At 37.6% G+C, this 18,734-nt stretch overlaps 1 protein-coding gene across 3 annotated transcripts in view; it reads left to right on the top strand.

Moving 5' to 3' along the window:
- Tpt (tRNA 2'-phosphotransferase) overlaps positions 1 to 17,762 on the top strand; it is a 32,726-nt gene extending 14,964 nt beyond the window's left edge. The window contains exons 4-6 of one of the 3 annotated variants that reach the window (XR_010861232.2): positions 8,617 to 8,724; positions 12,411 to 12,516; positions 15,361 to 17,762. Coding sequence is in view for 1 of the 3 variants with exons in the window: in XM_067155558.2 (XP_067011659.1) it covers positions 8,617 to 8,724; positions 12,411 to 12,433 (131 nt within the window). In the remaining 2 variants the exon portion in view is untranslated. Of the gene's footprint in view, positions 1 to 8,616; positions 8,725 to 12,410; positions 15,341 to 15,360 lie in introns of those variants that run through there. The other 2 variants (XR_010861233.2, XM_067155558.2) reach the window with 2 other exon arrangements.
- Positions 17,763 to 18,734: the final 972 nt, after the last annotated feature.

Here is an 18,734-nt window from a genome sequence, read left to right on the forward strand (position 1 = left end):
TTGGTGTGCATTTCTGCCGTGGAGAACTGCTATTTTAACCCTCTTGGAGCCAGGAGCCGATCTGGTCGGCCGCTCACTAGCAGCTGGAAGAGGCCAGAGCTCCGCCTGCACTCTACTACTGTAAAGTGCCAGGCCGTTTTTAGTAGAATTACGTGCATTTTAACATTCGCGTATATCTACCGGTGTATGTCAAATACCGGCAAGAAATTTTCTACACGTCGACTACATAAAATAAACAACTGATTTAGAGTGATATAAATAATTAAAAAGTATTATTGTTGATATTATGGTTGTCGATAACGTTTACTTTTAGGAAGAGAAAAACATTTTTGCACTTTCTCTCTCAATATCTACTTTGAAAATATCATCTACGATACAAAAGAATATACGTCTAAATGCAGAATTTATTTCCAAATATAATTCTATAAAATAATTATTTTGAACGCGAAAAATAAAAATATAAAAAATTAAAATTCAAACGTATGTCCCTAATGAAAATAAGACAATTTTACTCACCGATAACATTCATGTATATATCGATGTATGGCAAACACTTAAGATAAATTTTATGTATGTGGTGTAGATTGTATAAAAATAGTTCTGAGTTATTAAAAAGTAAAAAATAATAGTTGAGATTATAGTTTTTATTTTATCGGAAATCTCCTTTTCTAGTTTTCTGTTTCAGTATCTATTTTAAAAAACATCTTACAATACAATACAATATGCGTAATTAAAACATCTATGGCACTAAAGCCCTGATGGGCCTTGGTCTACTAAGCGACCGCTGCTCAGTCCGAAGACCTGCAGTTTACGAGGTGACGCATGGTCAGTGAGACGAATTCTCTCGTTCATTATTCATGGTTTTCTAGACCAAGGTAGCTCTCTTAGCCTAAGATCTCTCCTCGATTTCATCACTTAGTTTGAGTTTACCTCGAACCAACACTCAGACCCAGGTAAAAATCGTTCACCTGTCCGGGAATCGAACCCATGACCTCCGAGTGAGAGGCAGGCACACTACACTTGACCCGTGGGGACCGGCATTTACGTAATGATAGAGAATTCATTTATGAACAGAATAATTGCTCTGAACGAGAAAAAGAAAAACAAAAAATGCAAACACAAATTTACTATGTCACTAGTAAAAAAGAAGGAAAATGACAAAATAAATTTACTCACCGAAAATTTTTGAGAAGAAGACTCGTCACCGCTATATAATGTTATTCAAAGTTTGAGACCACTGTTGAAGCACTTAAGGTTATTTACACTAACACTAATCACTTATCACTAACACTAACCACTTATCACTAACACTAATAGGAACAATAGAAAGCGTAACGCAACGTCATATAAAATCTCTGTGGATCCGTGGTAGAGTGTCGGCCTCCGGATCCCAAGTTAGCGGGTTCAAACCCGGCAGAGGTAGTCGGATTTTTGAAGGGCGGAAAAATTCCAATCGACACTCCATGTCGTACGATGTCGGCATGTAAAAGATCTCTGGTGATACATTTGGTATTTACCCGACAAAATTAATTAAATCTCAGCCATAGACGCCCAAGAGAGATCCGGTTTACTCTAGGTCCGCTAGATGGCAGACAGAGTAAACCGGAACGTCGAAATTGACGAGCAGACAGCCAGATGGCGTCAAATCGAAATGTCTGCAAACGGTAGCTGAGGCCATACGATTATTATTATTATTATTATCTGTTTTTTGTTCAAGTAGAAGTTTAAATATATTTTGTTTATTTAGGGCATTTATGAAGAGCTGCACACATAGTATGCAGGCCTTTATCGCACTTGATGCACACAGTTCGCGACCTCTTTCTCTGTTGCGGAGAGCTACATACAACGCACCGTCTTTCTAATGTACCTGACAAAAGTTTTACGCCACACACGGGAATATTCGTGATAATCTTTTGTCTATTCTCAAACCATTCAGTACTCAGAGATTCAATTATACTGGAGTACAACTGGAGCCTAGTCATTTTCTTTCCGTTACAGTTTTCTAAATACATCAAATAAGCATTTAAGACCATTCTCGAAATTATATTGAATGCAACTTTTTTCCAGAATTTCAAAGTTCTACGTTCATCTAAATAAAAATACACCATCATGTCATTTGTATCAATGCCACCCATATAACGATTATAGTCTAAGATCACGTTAGGTTTCCTCTTGGGTTGATTAATGTTTCTAGCAGTTGCAGGCACTTCTGTTTCTATTGCAGCTCCGCGTGTACTTATAAGCACCACCTGATTTTTCTGAGATTTTTTCTGTTTGGATCCCACTAGTAAAATTGGCCCCTGTCTGAAATATTTATTACAAACTAATTTAAATGGCTTTTTCACAGCATCTGGTAGTCCCTTCCTGTTTCTTCGTATAGTGCCAGTAATAAATGTTCCAAGTGAGTATAAATGTTTTGCAAGGGGGATTGACGTAAAATAATTATCTGCGTAAACGTGAAAACCTTTCATAAAATAATTCCCTAGGGACATGAGTTTGGTCACTACAGTGTAGGCCAGTACATTAATTCTGATTTCGTTTCTGTCTTCAGTGGATCTTGCTCCTCGGTAGGTATAAAAACCAACACAATACTTACTAACTGCATCACACAACATCCAAAATTTTATCCCCCACTTGTGATGGTGCTTATTCGGCCTGTATTGGAGTAGTTGTGTATGGCATTTAGTTCCAACTAAACTTTCGTCTATGGAAAGTTGCTGATGAGGAGTATAATGATGTCTAAATAGCCTATTAGCATGATCTACAAGAGGCTGGAATCGAGCACAGGGATCGTAGTTTGGAGAGCCAGGAGGAGAAAGCTTACTGTTGTCAGCTAAATGAAAAAATTTCAAAATAAGCTGAAACCTATTCCTTGAGAACATTTCACCAAACCAAGGGGTAATGAAATGGTCTACAGTACTCCAGTACGAAACAATGGTAGGTTTTCTTATTAGTCCCATATTCATGATGACAGCTATGAACGCCCTTATTTCGTCAATTGTAGTGCGTCTCCAACATCGAGAGCGGGAATTAGGTGACAGTTCATTACAAGTAAGGAGTTGGTCAGCATAGCGATTGGTCTCGGTGACTATAAGGTTTAGCAGAGAAAAAGTGAAAAATAAATTGAAGTATGATATGGGCGGAGAATCAGGCGCAGGGGCATGTTTAGGTCCAGCAAGTTCCATGAACGAAACAGGAGACTGAGGGACGTTGTCAGGTTCATTGGGAGAAATTTCCACAAAATGTTCTCCAGAGACATCATCATCATCATCATCATCTTCGTCATCACTAGTTTCATCAACAACAGTATTCACAGTAGCCTTACTGCCATTAGAAACAAATAAACGCCTCTTCTTTAGCTGTGGTGATCCCGGGGGCGTGTCTGGTATAATTTCATCACTACTCTCTGAACTAAATTCACTATCGCTATCCGATAAATCATCCGCGTTCATTTCGCATTGTTCCAAATATTCCATTAATTTATCGTCATCAATACCTGCTGAAAATATATCACGTGAACTACTTGCCATTCTGCTGTCAAGAATCCACTCACTGCAAGGAGCAATCACGTACTGACCGGTTAGCGGTATTTCTAAACACAGGAAACAACTCTTGTGAAAGCTAGAACACCCTCTTAGAAATTCCAAAGCAAGGTCAGATACACAATAACTTGTAGCCCATTTACTACAGGTTGTCACAAAAGTATGCACGTCACTATAGACTGCCAAAAAAGTATGTATATCACAGAATTTCCAGCCGGCCGATGTAATCGGCTCTGGCAACTTCCGCACGGATATTTAAAGGCCGATCTCATCGGCTCTGGCAATTTAAAGGGCGGACGCTCGCAGTACCGCCTGGCTCCAAGAGAGTGACGCTCTCACTCGCACACTTAACTTGGGGCATGCTTAGACCCACACTGTTGTTTACATACACCATCTAGTGGCATCGTATGCAAGTACGTACTGTATGTTTCCAAATGCATATCTTAGATTTTCTGTGTTGTCTCCTGTTTGCGAAAAAAAAAAAAAAAATAGTTGCCATGACTTACGACTCTACGTACACATATATAGAGTGAGAGAGAGAGAGAATTTCAGCAATAACTGTGAGGTCATTTAGATCTGTATTAATAATTTCAAGTAGAAAATAAAGTTTACTGCAATTTGCATAATATTTTTGTTCCCATCTTTATCTTCATGTTCCCTCAAATATTAATTTATTTTGTGCAAGAAGTATAGCTGCAACGAGACTTGAACTCACGTCTTTGAGTTTCGCAGACAAGTACAGTGACCACAAGGCCTCCAATCCGGTTGACTGCAATGGAACTCTCCAAGTACATATGCATTGCATTGTAATTGAGGATTCATCAAGTTTTCAGAAATAATTAGGTTGCGGACCTGACATGTTTAAATAAAATTTATTCGCCTTTTAGTGTTCTATCATCTTCACTTTGTGTGAAGCGGATCCTGCGTCATGACATTTGACCTCATTTTTTCCAACAATGAAGGCGTATTGGCCTAAACCCTTATACACGAGTTACTGTTGAGTGTCCCCCACAGGTGCATTTGAAGCTCGTTGAAATCAGTTGGATGCAGGGTCTGGCGTCTCCTTGTTAGCCTCCAGTATTTGGTTTGGTATCCTTCTTACTTCCACCTCTTTCGTATGTACAAATTATATTTCTTTCCATTCTGTCTGAAAGCTTTTCTACTTGGATTTCCTTCCTGATATCCTTATTTGTTTACAGTGCCCTTTCTTTTCCTTCCTATCATACTACTTTAAAATTTAATATCGTTTAAATTGATCTTTGTCGATAGCTTTTAAAGCTGTTACATCTACTAATCATTCAACATCCTTGCAGACTGGCTGAAATCTACCTTCATCAACCTGCCAAAGAAATCAAATTCTAAATGATACAGTTATCAGGCTAAATAGTCTAATCAGTCACACTGAAAGTATTTTTGAGATTTCTTCACTCTGAATTATGGACAAAATTAGAGGAAAGAATTAGTGAAACTCAGTTTGGATTTAGAAGTGATCTTCATTGATTACAGAAAAACTTTTGACTGAGGAAGTAGACAGTGAAAAGAAGGTCATTTATGAACCAACCGTCAAGTATTGTAAGGAGAAGCATAGTCTTCGAGATATATTTATTAAAGGACTCACGATTGATGTGCAGGGAACAGTGCCGAAACTTTGGATGAGCCAGGGTTTGGACAAGGAACTGCTAAATTCAATTGCTCTCACTTCTCACTTCCTTAAGAGGATCAATTTTTATTGTGAGGAATCATCTTTATAGCCTGTAATAATAATGATTAATATTACAAATGTATTTTTTAAAGTGGTAATTGTTTATGTATTATATTTGGTCACAAGGTAGATCTCAAATGAGGAAAGTTTAAATAAATAAATTGAGAATCTGTTTGAGAGTTCTTTACACTGAACAAACTCAGCTTGTTCTTGTGTTGTCTGTTGCTGAATGGATGGTTTTAGGTATTGGTGATTTGGAGGAAACCCTTACAGACAGACATGTGGAATTATTGGTCCAGTTCAATAAATCTGATAGCACGTAGTTGGTTCTTTCTTGTATATTGATACAAATAGTGATATGGCCATTTTCTACTGTCCCAAATTTTGTTACAATATTGAATGGAGGATATCAATGCCATTTTCACCCATATGGTTTATCATCTCAGCAGAAATGTTATCTAATACAATGACCTCATATTCTTTTAGACGTGACTGCGTAGTAGGCATATTTAGAGAGATAGGAACATACAGAGCAGAGTGTTAATGCGCTATGGTTGTGAAGTCAAGCTCTACATTCGGGAGATGAGCGAGTTCGAGCTCCACTGTTTTCTGTGTTTTCCCATTATCACTGCCAGGCAAATGCCGGGACAGTTCCTATTCATAGGCCACAGCTATTGATGGGCAGTGCTCTCGCTCGAGACTGTCATCGCAGATCTTGAGACTGATTCTCCTGTACTGCAATTTGTGCAACGTTCCGGTAACTACAAGTGTAAGCTTGATAGTATATTAGCAGTTATATGGAAATGTATGTGCTGATAAATTTTGTCAAAGACCTGGAAAAGTACCATGAACCTCTTAATACCATTAACGAAAGTGAAAACAGAATGTCATTATCTTAAACTGTTCACAGCTTATTTGAGGTGGACATCTGAGCTGAATAATCCTGTATAATTTGTGAATAACTCTAGACAGGATGTACACCTGCCTGGATATTAGAGGCGTGCATTATTCGAACGTGAGATGGGGCAAGATGTGCCTTGCTGCATGTGCAACCACCATTACTCATGAGTGGAACTTGTAATCTAAAATGCCTGAGTTTGCTCCAATTCTTTCTACAGGGAAGTGATGTGATCTGTGCGACGTCCCAGTAACTACAAGTGTAAACTTTATAGTATACCGTCAGCATTCTCATATGGAAAAGCACGTGCCGATAAATTTCGTCAAAAGCTTAGAAAAGTACTGCATGTTCAACTATGAGCCCCTTAATACCATTAATGAAAGAATCTTATACAGTTCACGAGTTATTTGAGGTGGACATCTTATCTGAATAACCCTGTGTAATTTGTGAATATCTGTAGTGCCTTCCTCATTCCATAAATACATGTCAACAAGCAACTAGGACATAATTTGTTGTTGACAGGATAGCTTCTTGTGATACTGACCAGGCCGGATGTGTTCTCTGTGACTGTTCGCCTTCAGTGATATTATGTATTTTTAAGTGCCAGACCATCCCAGAAGTGTTTCTTCTGGCGTATTTTACTTCTTTTGAATAAACAACCCAGTGGGCTGGGCTACGTGGCATCTCTTCAGAATAACCTACATCGATGACTCGTGTTACATTTCGGACATACTCTTGAAGTTGTCACGTGCTTTTAGACACAATTACACATTGCACCGTCATGTACTGAAGTACCTAACTATGAGGCGAATATTCTATAACATTGTAAGGAATTATTTCCTATGTCACCAAAATATCTGTAAACACAAGCATTGGTCATATAATCTTGAATGTGGGGTCTGATAACATTGTACACCTACCTGTCAAAAGAATTGGAGCAAACTCAGGTATTTTAGATTTTCCAATCCACTCATGCGGAATGGTGGTGCATATGCAGCAAGGCACATCTTGCTCCATCTCAAGTATGAATAATGCACGCCTCTAGTATCCAGGTAGGTGTACCTACAGTAGCCATCATTTTCTGTATTTAGCCTATTCATTCGTATACTTACCACTGCATACAGTGCCAGAATGTGTATCCTTTATAATTATGTTATTACGTACTTATTTCCTTTAATTCCGGTCCTCGACGAAATTTCTCCAGCTTGTTCTATCTGCTGCCAATGCTTTCACCTCTCTCCCTGTCTTGTTAACTCCAGCAATCTCCTTGTCTGTCGTTCTCTTCCAAGTAATCCTTGGTCTGCCTTGCCTGCGACTACCTTGTATTGAATTGGTTGAACTTCAATTATTTTTAATTTTTAATGTACCTTGTGGATTCCTACTCAATGCCTGCCTTGTGATACTTTCTTGTGGTCTTCTCAGGGTGTGCCCAATCCATCTCCATTTTCTTCTCATTAACTGTTCCTGTATGGGACTTTGACTTGTGGCCTCCCAGAGGTCTGTGTTCGAGATGGTCTTTGGCCACCATATTCTCATAATGTACCTCAAACACCAATTTATAAAAGTCTGTAACCTTGTGGTAATGTCTTTGGTTACTTTATAATTATTGTTATACTCCGCCAAAGTAGACCTCGGTAGAAATGAAAGAAATGAACGTCCTAGTTGGTTGTTGACATGTATTTATGGATTGGAGAAGGCCTGTGGTTGGCTATTCGCATACTCGGCACAAACAACATTCAGCTCTGTCTACCTGTAAGCCTACGATGCATAGCTTGCCTCACAATGCAGAGACAACACACTGAGATTTCTCTAATTTCTCACGAGAAACAGTGTCTGCGTTAGTCTCGAGAAATCTTGAGACTCCGTCTCAGACTGCCCTGCTAGCCACAGCCGATTCCTTCGAAATTCTTATCCAGTTTCATTCACCATCATTCATTTCGTCTTCTTTAGCTCCTCAACTGAAGATGATATCAGGAAGGGCATCCACCTATATAAACATGCCATATAATTTCATCTCCTCTTGCCCGACCCCTTGTGAGGAAACGGGATTAAGGCAATATTCAGTAGGCAGAGAGAATATGAAATGGAACACAAAATAGGCTTTTCAGTGTGGGAAGAGGAAAAGAGGAGACAACAATCACAAAAGGACAAGGACAACCTCCACATATTCATATACTGCCATCTTCGGATAGATAGGATCTTTTCTCAGCCTTCGACGAACTTGTTTCTGCTTCCCAGCTTCAACAGGAGGCCGGGCTTGAACACTCACTGAGGGCCATCTTGACAGATCTTCAGTCACGATGCAGAAAGTGTAGGATAAAAAGAAAGTCGAATAAATACAGGGAAAAGGAAGAAACATAAGATAAAGAAAAGTACAGGTGGTAAAAGATTAGGAACACATGACAAACATAGAAGTATTGTGTAATAAAAATGTGTTCATTTTTGTTTATTTGTGAATTCCTTGTGTGTTTCAGATGGGATACCGTTTTACCGATCTGTCAATAATGTTATCTTGAGTCCTGGTAATGATCAAGGCTATATAGAACCCAAATATTTTTCCCAGGTTATACAAGTGTCTCCAAGTAAGTATTCTTGAATTATTATGACTATGTTTGATAAAAATGTGCTTATGTAGCCATGCATAAGGGTTGTTCAGTTGAAACATAGACAGAGCTGATGTGATCAGTCTGAGATAATCTATCAGCAATAACTTAAAACTTATGTTCATCTAGTCAATACTTAATTACCGTACAAACTTTAATTGGCTAAATGCCGTAGATGTTTCAAGAACCCATATGTTCTCTTCTTCAATGGCTGAATAATCTACCAAGCATTCCCAGGACTTGTTAACATCACTATTTTATCTTACCTTACAGATAAATTACAAATTATTTCTCATTCTAAATAAAATATTATAAACTAAGTCTAAGAAATTGCTGGTAGATTAGTTTGAAGTCAGTATGGATCTAAATAAATTATGGTTAAAATATACATTCGATCTGAGACACGCATCTGTTGAGTAGGGGAGAAAGTTTAAGTAACGGTGGTATGTAATGGGTATTTCCAAATGAGTACAGTGTGACGTGATTCAGTTCTTATGCAAGAAGGTACTCAGATAGTGAAGTCTTTAGTCCAGTATAAAAACCGTCTTATGGCCTGTTTACACGTGGACAGTAATTTAGTGGTAACTAAATTTTTAACTTAATTTTAAGTGACTTGCAGCGTGTGAACTGTGACTTTAGTGGTAAGTGGTAAGTAAACGATTAAGTAACAATTTAGTCAAGTGGAATAGAATCCAGTCTATTTTTCCTTTCAAGTAGACTTCTCACCAGCTGCGCGCGCACCCATCGGAGTAGTGGGGGAGCACTGTACTTGCAACTTACCACGTGCGAACAGGCGCAATTTAGTCAAGTTCATAAGTTGTGGGTAAAGCTACGGAGCTGATCATCGTTGTGAGTTCCTCTTTTCTTTTGATCGTTCATTCTAATTGCCGACAACAATGGCTAGATGGACAGAAGCTTTTAAGTCACTACAGAATTGAAACAATACTAATTATTGTGATAGGTTTTTGATGTGTATTCACTAATATTTAAAATCAGTAAACCTTTGATAATAGTTGTTTTGCTAAACAATTGCTTATATATAATATTGTAACCAATATGTGTTTGTATTTTTCCCTATCTGTATGAAATCTTTCAGAGCAGTGTGTATATATATATATAGCTTCATATACTTCCGGAATCATTAAAGATATACTGGCTTTGGAAACTCTGAAGAAATGATGAAGGCTTCGGACATTATTTCCCGTCGTGAGCATGTACAGCACGATATGCAGTTTCTTTTTTTTTTTTTTTGCTAGGGGCTTTACGTCACACCGACACAGATAGGTCTTATGGCGACGATGGGATAGGAAAGGCCTAGGAGTTGGAAGGAAGCGGCCGTGGCCTTAATTAAGGTACAGCCCCAGCATTTGCCTGGTATGAAAATGGGAAACCACGGAAAACCATCTTCAGGGCTGCCGATAGTGGGATTCGAACCTACTATCTCCCGGATGCAAGCTCGCAGCCGCGTGCCTCTACGCGCACGGCCAACTCGCCCGGTGATATGCAGTTTCAGCTTTGCTGATGGTATCTGTCTTTTGTATCATTGGTTCAACTTTATGCAGTAACTCATTAAATGTTACTTGTGACATTCGCAAGGATAACATATATTCCTGTCGATCCTCCTCGGCTAATTCTTTAAAGAGAATTGTACTTGCCCCGAGATTATTTCTTCTGGTAATCCATTTTCGCTCCCATTCTCTTTTTCTTGTAACTTTGGTCACCTCATCCTCAACATCCTCAACACGTTGATGGCTGTCAATCTTTATCTCTGATCTAGTTGACGACACAGGAACGACTGAATCACGTGGCTTGAGTGACAAGCTGCTATGTACCACTGTACTAAACGCTGTCTTACGTTTAAACAAGCCTACGTGAGTTAAGTAGTAACTTACCACTTACTACTGTACTAAACACTGTCCACGTGTAAAAAGAGTATGGGGAGACATGTTTAACCTTTTAAGTGCTGAGGTATCAGTATAGCTTTCATAATTATTTTAAGGATCTTGTACCTCTTTCATTCAGTCTAGTTTTACATCCTATGCTGTGTTGTTAGCAATTGTTGAGCTGTAACTGTGCACATTAGATACAATCTAAATCTTATAAATGTCTACAGAAGTGATATATAAAATATACTACATCTATTTGATAATTCTAAGTTGACATATGTTTTGTGGAATAGCCATAAAATGCATTATTCTTCACTCTAGAGAATAATGGAAAGCTAGCCTGAAAAAAAAAAAAAAAAAAAAAAAATCTGTAGATTGGTGCAAAGGGAGAATGTAAAGGCACGCACACCAACAAAGACCCCTTTCACCACTCAGTTGAGAGACCAGGGAAGGCTGGTGTCCGGTTGGCCATTTTTGTTCTGTACTTAACATACACTGGCATGTACTATATGCACTGAACAAGGAAGCATAAGCTGAAAGTTTTTTTCAAGTACAATGTGGTTGTGAAAAATTTAATATTCACACTTTGCAAAATTTTAAAAGAAATAGAAGTTAATCTGTTTACGACTCACTTCTGCAAACAGAAATCCCTTTAGTTGGCTAGCCACAGTATGTGATGTTGATGTATTCCTTTCCCCTAATGTTTAAAACAAAGGGGACGGAGAACGGGCGGTCAGGTAGAGGGCTGTATTATTATTTATTTACCACAAATCATACAGATTTTATGGATGGTGTAGTGAAAAGGCAAGCCCCATGTACATTAGTTGCTTCACAGACCTACTAAGCTAATATTTACAATAATATTACATTATTCACATATTTACACTCTTACAGTAATCCATCCACTCGACGACACTTACACTCCTGCCCATGCACACACAGAGATTTACATCTTTTTACATGGTTTGTAAACTGTTAGAGGCAAGGCTTTTATTTTAGGTGGTAGCTCATTCCAGAGACGTGCAGAGCGGCCGTAGGACCTGGATTGGTAGGAGGTGGTATGGGCAAATGGAGGGAGAAGATTAACGCCTCTGCAGACAGAGTGAAAAGATAGGGAAAGGGGGCAAAACGGGTCAAGGTTAATGGAGGCGGCGAGGGATTTTCGGAGGAAGATCAAGTCAGTTCTTTTGACATTGGTTTTTATTGAGGGGGGGTTAGCCGAACAAAGATGAGAGCAGTTCTGTATTTTATGAAGTTTAAATTTGTGACTGGTCTTACTGTACTGTACTGAGGTAGGCTGTTGGTAGAGCCCCTGATTTGAAGCCTTTTAGATTCCTGCCAAGAAATCCCATGACCCTTGGTCGCATGCAACAGGGTGCCAGACATGCATATGATTTGCCCTGAGTTTAAAACGTATTTTCTTTATTTTTCTGCCGACTACTAAGCATTCATCATATAGAAGAAATTTCATAATAGGTTTTGAAACAACAAAAAGTCATATTAAAAAGCTCTGGGATGGTGTATTGTCCGTATCAATAAGTAGTGAGATGGTTTGAATTTAAGAAGTACCAGGATGTCACTAGGCACTATGTACAATTCGTTCTCAGGCGCACACTCTACTATAAAAGAACTAAAATATAATAACATACCCATATCAAAACTGTTCTGTAGTTCATTTGTTAGCCCTTCTCATCTTGTCCTATGAAATACACTGTATATATCTCCTGTGTCTCTTTAAATGTTTGTATGCTGAAAGTATTTTATTTTTTACTTTTTCAGGAAAGGTCTTATCTCTGAACTAAATATGAACAGCAATATATACCTGAGCCATTTCTTGGACAATAATGATATAAATGTTCAAAGCCAGTGGAGGTATAATAATAAGGTACCCACAATATTAACATTACTCAATCCATTTTTTTTTTGTTAGGTATTGGAATATTTTAATTTGTATATTCTCGTAGTAAAGCCTATATTTATTTGTATATACAAAACCGAATGAGTGTTTTCTGCAAAGGAAGCTTTTCCATCCAAGCTAACAAAAATTCATATCGTGAAGGTTCAAATGAGAAAATCTGTGGAACTATTATTTACCTAGGCTAATAAACATTTGAGGTTGTAACATAATTGATAAAAATATAGATATTCAAATAAATGGTATTATCTTTATTAATTATATTTTTATTTATAAATAAACCCTTATTACTAAATACTAAAGGACACAGTGTACAAGGCGTATTTTACTACATGGTATAGTTCATAAAGCTACAGTAAAACTGGCCTTCAGTGGAATTGCAATAAGTCAAAACGGCTTACCTCAGTTCCATAAGATGTTCTTCATAAAGAATTTTCTGTTGATGAAAGTTACACTGTGCTTTTTTTAAAATCCGGCATTCCATTTTGTTCAAAATATCTGTTTATCCATTCGGAAATATTCGTAATATTTCTCGAGGTGAGCTTTGAGTTGAGGTGACAAAGTACGGGGCCGGGCGAATCTGTTCATTTCATGGACGTTGATTATTCTTTCTTGTTTAATTTTATGATTAATGTCATCTATTGTCAACAAAATACACAATAGATCCTAACGTGATAGCTGTATGATGCCAACTGATGTACGCTATCGCGAGTGGTGCACTTATAGCCACCACCAGCTAGAATCGCACGTGTTCACCTCGCTGTTTGCAACTCCATGGTTTACATGATAAAGTGAGAAGTGGTGCACAATGGACGTACCCTAAGGCAGGTTTTATTGTATAGCTTACATTCAGGAGAGGATGGATTCAAACTCGACTAATGGCAGTCCTTAATATGGTTTGCCATGGTTTTATACTAGGAAGGCAATCCTAGTCCTCTCCTATCCCAGTAAAGTATTTATCATTTGTCACTCGCTTATTTGACAGTCCGTATAATCCATCAGTGATAGATAGAGAATTTAATTTTTTAACTTTTGGTGCTGTGATACTACATACTGGTCTATTGAAAAAATGAATTCAACTTCACTATATCAAACTTTTTTGCTAACGCAGTCTAATGTAAATAATAATGCATAATACGATCCTGTGTCAGCAGACAATGTGCAATGATGGACAGTATAGTTTTAACACACACACTTCTTTGGATTTTTGGTTTTAATATGTACAGTATGTATGTATGTATGTTCTTATAGTCAGTCAGTATTATATTTTTTTGAAGGATGTTGTTTTTATTGCATTGCATTTAGTGGAGTTAATATTAAGATATGTATTTGAGAACATTTTATTTTTGAGTAGTCCACCTCTGTAGCGTAATGGGTAGTAATATTAGCTGCCATCCTCAGAGGCCCGGGTTCGATTCCCGGTACTGCAAGAAATTTAAGCTTGCCTAGAGGGTGGCATGGTTAAAAAGATGCAGCTCAGCTCCCTTGGGAGTGTGCCTGAAGAGAGCTGTGTCACACTGAACTGATGGCATGAGTTTATTTTTGAGTATTTGCACTAAATAATATGTTTTTTAAATTGTACTAAGTATAACAATATATACCAAGAGTCATTTCTTGGACAATAATGATACAAAAGTTCAAGCCAGTGGAAGTATAATAATAAGGTACTCATGTTATTAACATTACTCATTCAATTTTTTAGGTATTGAAATATTTTAGGGCCGATGGCCTTCGATGTTAGGCCCCTTTAAACAACAAGCATCATCAAGAAATATTTTAATTTTTATATTCTCTTAGTAAAGCCTATATTTATTTCTAATTACATAACATTTGAACGAAGGGAGTACACTATTACTGACAACCGTAGGACATCCAGGTCCGACAGGATGAAGTTTTGGGAGCGGTCGAAGAAGCTGAAAAGCTGACTCTCTTTAGTACTATTAGACTTTAATGTATATGACCAATTAAAGTGCTATGTAAAAAAAAAATACTACTTTTATTCCATATTTTGCATTATATGATCTTTTATTTATGTATCCAACTCATCCAGGTCAGTTTGTGTTGAATAATCGAGACTCTACCTTATTATTAAATACAGTACCTACCATTATTAATGCAATGTCACACAACTTGAGAGAACAGACGAACAATGTTAAGACATTACTTCTCCACTTATGATACTGCTTCTTTTCCTCTATGTGCTCCTACAGTGTAATGTGGTGTGACTAGCCTTAAGGAAAATAATGTATAAGAAGAACATTGGTCATATATGCATTTTTTATTTTTTTTATTTTTACATCCCAAATCTCGAATTATGTGTTTCTATCTTCTACATATGACTGTTTGTCCTTTCTCTTACTTGAATGGTAAAAACAAACTCAAATGCACTGAATGTCTCTAATACTAGGTATACTGAATAACAGTGCACAAATTTAACAGAGAACTGCGTTCAAGTATTGGAAAGGAATAAACAAGTGGCAAATCATATGTGACATGTTGTGCAGGAAGGGACCCAATGCCAGCAGTGGAAATTTTACAGCAGAGTTGAACAAAAGTGTCTAGGGTGTAAAAATTGCATCTCTGTGTTTTGACTTCTTGCGCTACCTATGGATCTTCGTAACAAACTAAGTTACGTAGCAGTTCGAGTCTTCACCACTCAATGTCACACAATCTTGGTATATTTGGTGAGAAAATTTGTGAACGTTGTAATTGCATTTTTCTCAAAATACACTTTTCTTAATAGCAAACAGTCAATAATATCTTCTGAAGTACTGAACCTAGAAGCATGAACACACTATTTTTTTTTTTTTTCAGTGCTCAATATGGACCGTGCTAGAGGAGCTGTTTTGACTGCAAGAGCCTCTAGCGCAAAGAAATGACACTATTTGCTGAAGGTATTACTGTATGCTATTCCGCATGGAATTCACAAGTAGTAACTCGTATTATCTTGTTCCTTCTAAGGATACGTTGCACAAAATTGAGATATGGCTTCGGAAACTAATTTACGATTAAGTGTAGTATGCGTTGGATTTCGAAAAGTAAAATGGGATTCATTATAAATCAGGCCTTCCACCTTGAAAAAGGGCAGAAATCTTCAAATAAGCCTTCATATATTTGATGTGAAAGAAAGACTAGAAGAAGGAATATCTGACAAGTGTTAAAAAAAAAAATTGTATGTGGTTAAGTGTAAGAGAGGGCCAAGAGCCCTAACTTCGCCACTTAATAAAGGCACAAATAAATAAATAAATAAATAAATAAACAGGAAACTAGTGTCAATCAGCAACCTTATTCTGTTAAAATCAAAGTAAGATTTATTATTTATTTTCTAATGTTATATCAAGGTAATGTTTCACGATAAAACACTGAAATATTCGATTTAACGTACAGCAAATTATAAAACCTCAATCTAAGAATGTTTTTTGGAAAAATAAAAGACATTGTGTTTTTCCCCCACTTGCTAAAAGAAGAATGCAAAAATGAAACTTCTGTAATTTCAAGTTTGATTGTGGAACAGTTGAACAGAATGAAAATATTAATTTTGTTAATAGATATCATAAAATTATTGAAAACAAGTGTACGTATAAAATATATAGATACTATTCAGTGGTTAATTTGTCATCATCGTTGACCAACTCCAGTTGGGCCAATGACCTTCGATGTTAGGCCCTTTAAAACAACAAGCAAGCAACTCCAGTTTTCTGGGTGTGGTATACAAGCCCCTTCCATTTTGTTTGGTCCATGAACCATTCTTTGTTCACAATCCGCTCCCAATCCTGACTTCTCTCCTCTACATCCTTCTTCACTAAGTCTGTCCATTTTTCTCTAGGTCTGCCCATTGGTCTCTTTCCCCTTATTTCTCTTTCATACTCTTTTCTTGCAGACCTGTTGGCACTCATTCTTTTCACAAGACCAAACCACTTCAGTCCAGCCTTTTGGATCTTCTGGAGTAAGGAATCTTCTAGTCCTATGTCTTCTCCGACTTTTTCATTCCTGGTTTTATCCCTCCTTGTCTTCTGGATCATTATGTATAGGAACTTCATTTCTGCTATTTGGAGTTTCGAGTTGTCCTTTCTTGTTACCGGTAATGTAGCAGTTTCCAGGCTGTATGTGAGGATAGGGGTGTAGTATGATTTATACACTGTCATCTTGGTTTTGAGTGGTACTTGTTTATCCCATAGTAGCTGCCTTACTTGGAGCTAAAAATGTATTTGTCTCATTTGAAATTTCAAAAAACAAGTAATTATGCAGTCTGAGTGTGTGCAGCAATTTTAATGCCAATGTAAAAGTGACAGCAAGCCAGATATATGTGATATTGCCTTTCAGACAAGGGAGGCAGTTAGGGTGCCCAGCATGGTTTCATGGGAGGAAAAAACAAATATTTGCCAATCAGCAGACTCATATTAAAACATTGCAAGATGGTGATTAAAACCAACTGGTAAAAGTCATTCCTTCAAAATAAACCTATCTGTTCTCCTGCTGTTAGGTACAACAGGACTAACGAGCATGTAACGGTGAATCAGCATTGCTTATCACATAAATGTTCCGTAATTCGTCCAGGGTTGTGCATTAAATAAGAACAACCGTGGTTATGCTGCAGCCCAGATTCCGTCTTTATACCTGCATCACTTGTTATTGAATGAGAAGGAAATTCCTGTACTGTTGACATTCTCTTCTACTTGGTTTTTCGTATGTCTGACCTTTCTTCTCTTGTACCTCGTCATAACATTACCTACTGCATCCTGCATCTTGTGTGATTGTAGGGCCATGTGTAATCTTGGTATATATCCTGGACTATCAGGCTCTCTTGTAGGTGTGGCATTAATAAAACGCTCACAAACTCGAGAATGTTTTGTTGGGAGTCCACGGTTTTGTCAACTGTGTCCCGCCTCACAGCAATAATCCAAGCCTTTTATCAATTTGCATGCCGTTTTTCAAGAACTTTGTTCCAGAATAGTTTTTGTATACTGTTTTTCGTTCGGAAACTAAAAGAATTTTGTTCCAGGAGAACTGTTTTTTGTATGTAAAATTACACTCCACGACAGAACCACAATCACGAACTTCAGCCATCTCAACCAAAAGATTCATCCTCCATTACTGCGACATGTGCATACACATTTCCCAGAAGCTGATGCACGGCACTGCTGCCAGGGTGCAACACTTGCAGTGTGCATGGTCCCTGTATCCTATGCCAATTTTACAACCAAAGAATCTCACAAATGAAAAATCTGACTTTAGGTCCCTTTCCGCTTCGTCAGGAGGGTCAGCATCAACACTCGCTGAGAAGCCATCTTGACGGATCTTCTGAGAAATGTAGGATAAAAAGAAGCTTAAAAGAGAGTTCACAGAAGTCCCATCTTACAACACAAACATCAGTTTAATTAAAATCAATTATTAGTACATGTTGCGTCCTTATATCATGGACATCATCAGCTATAACGTAAATACCATTTAAAACCAAAAGATAAAGGTATCACGTAACAAGAAATGGGTAAAATTATATAAAGGCTAAAATATCAAGTCCTTGTTGTCTAAAAGTCTTTGGTTGCTGTAAAATAAGTCACCAACTTGGGCACTTCTTAAAAGAATCATGTTCATTTAGATGTTCTAATACTACCGTATATTATGAGTTTGGAGAAAATCGTCGACTTGTGCTGTGTGGGACGTTCTATGAAATAATGCTCAAGCCAGGTTGTTAAAAGTTAAGGTATTGAAAGAACGTATCTGTAACAAACAGGAAAAAGCCGTAAGCGTTCAGAACAAAAAATAAGTGGGGGCTAAGGAAAAGTGGGATGAAAAGCAATAGGAAAACAACTTACATCCTCGCTGGCTTAAGTTGTTTTATCCAAGTCTTGCTGTGGAGGGTCTACTGTGCCTAACTAAGTGTGTTGCAGGCGTGATGGAGGGGATGTCAGCAAGGTGGGGAGTATGTTGACTGGGAGAGGCCTAAAGTGTGGACATAGGGAAGAGTGTGGAATGGGAAGAAAAAGTAGAAAGCTGATTTGGGTTTGAACAAGACATCTTGTTCAAGGAACAATTAAAAAACTTATTAATTACCACGTTTATGAGGATGTTAAAATTGATTGAAGTTTATAGTATGCAAGGATAAAAAGAAAGCTGGATAAACACAGGAAGGAGGAGGAGATAAAAGTTTAAAAATAAAATCCGGTGGTAATGAAGGCTGGGAAGCA

Source organism: Anabrus simplex, chromosome 11 (genome assembly GCF_040414725.1).
Source record: "Anabrus simplex isolate iqAnaSimp1 chromosome 11, ASM4041472v1, whole genome shotgun sequence".
NCBI lineage: Eukaryota > Metazoa > Arthropoda > Insecta > Orthoptera > Tettigoniidae > Anabrus > Anabrus simplex.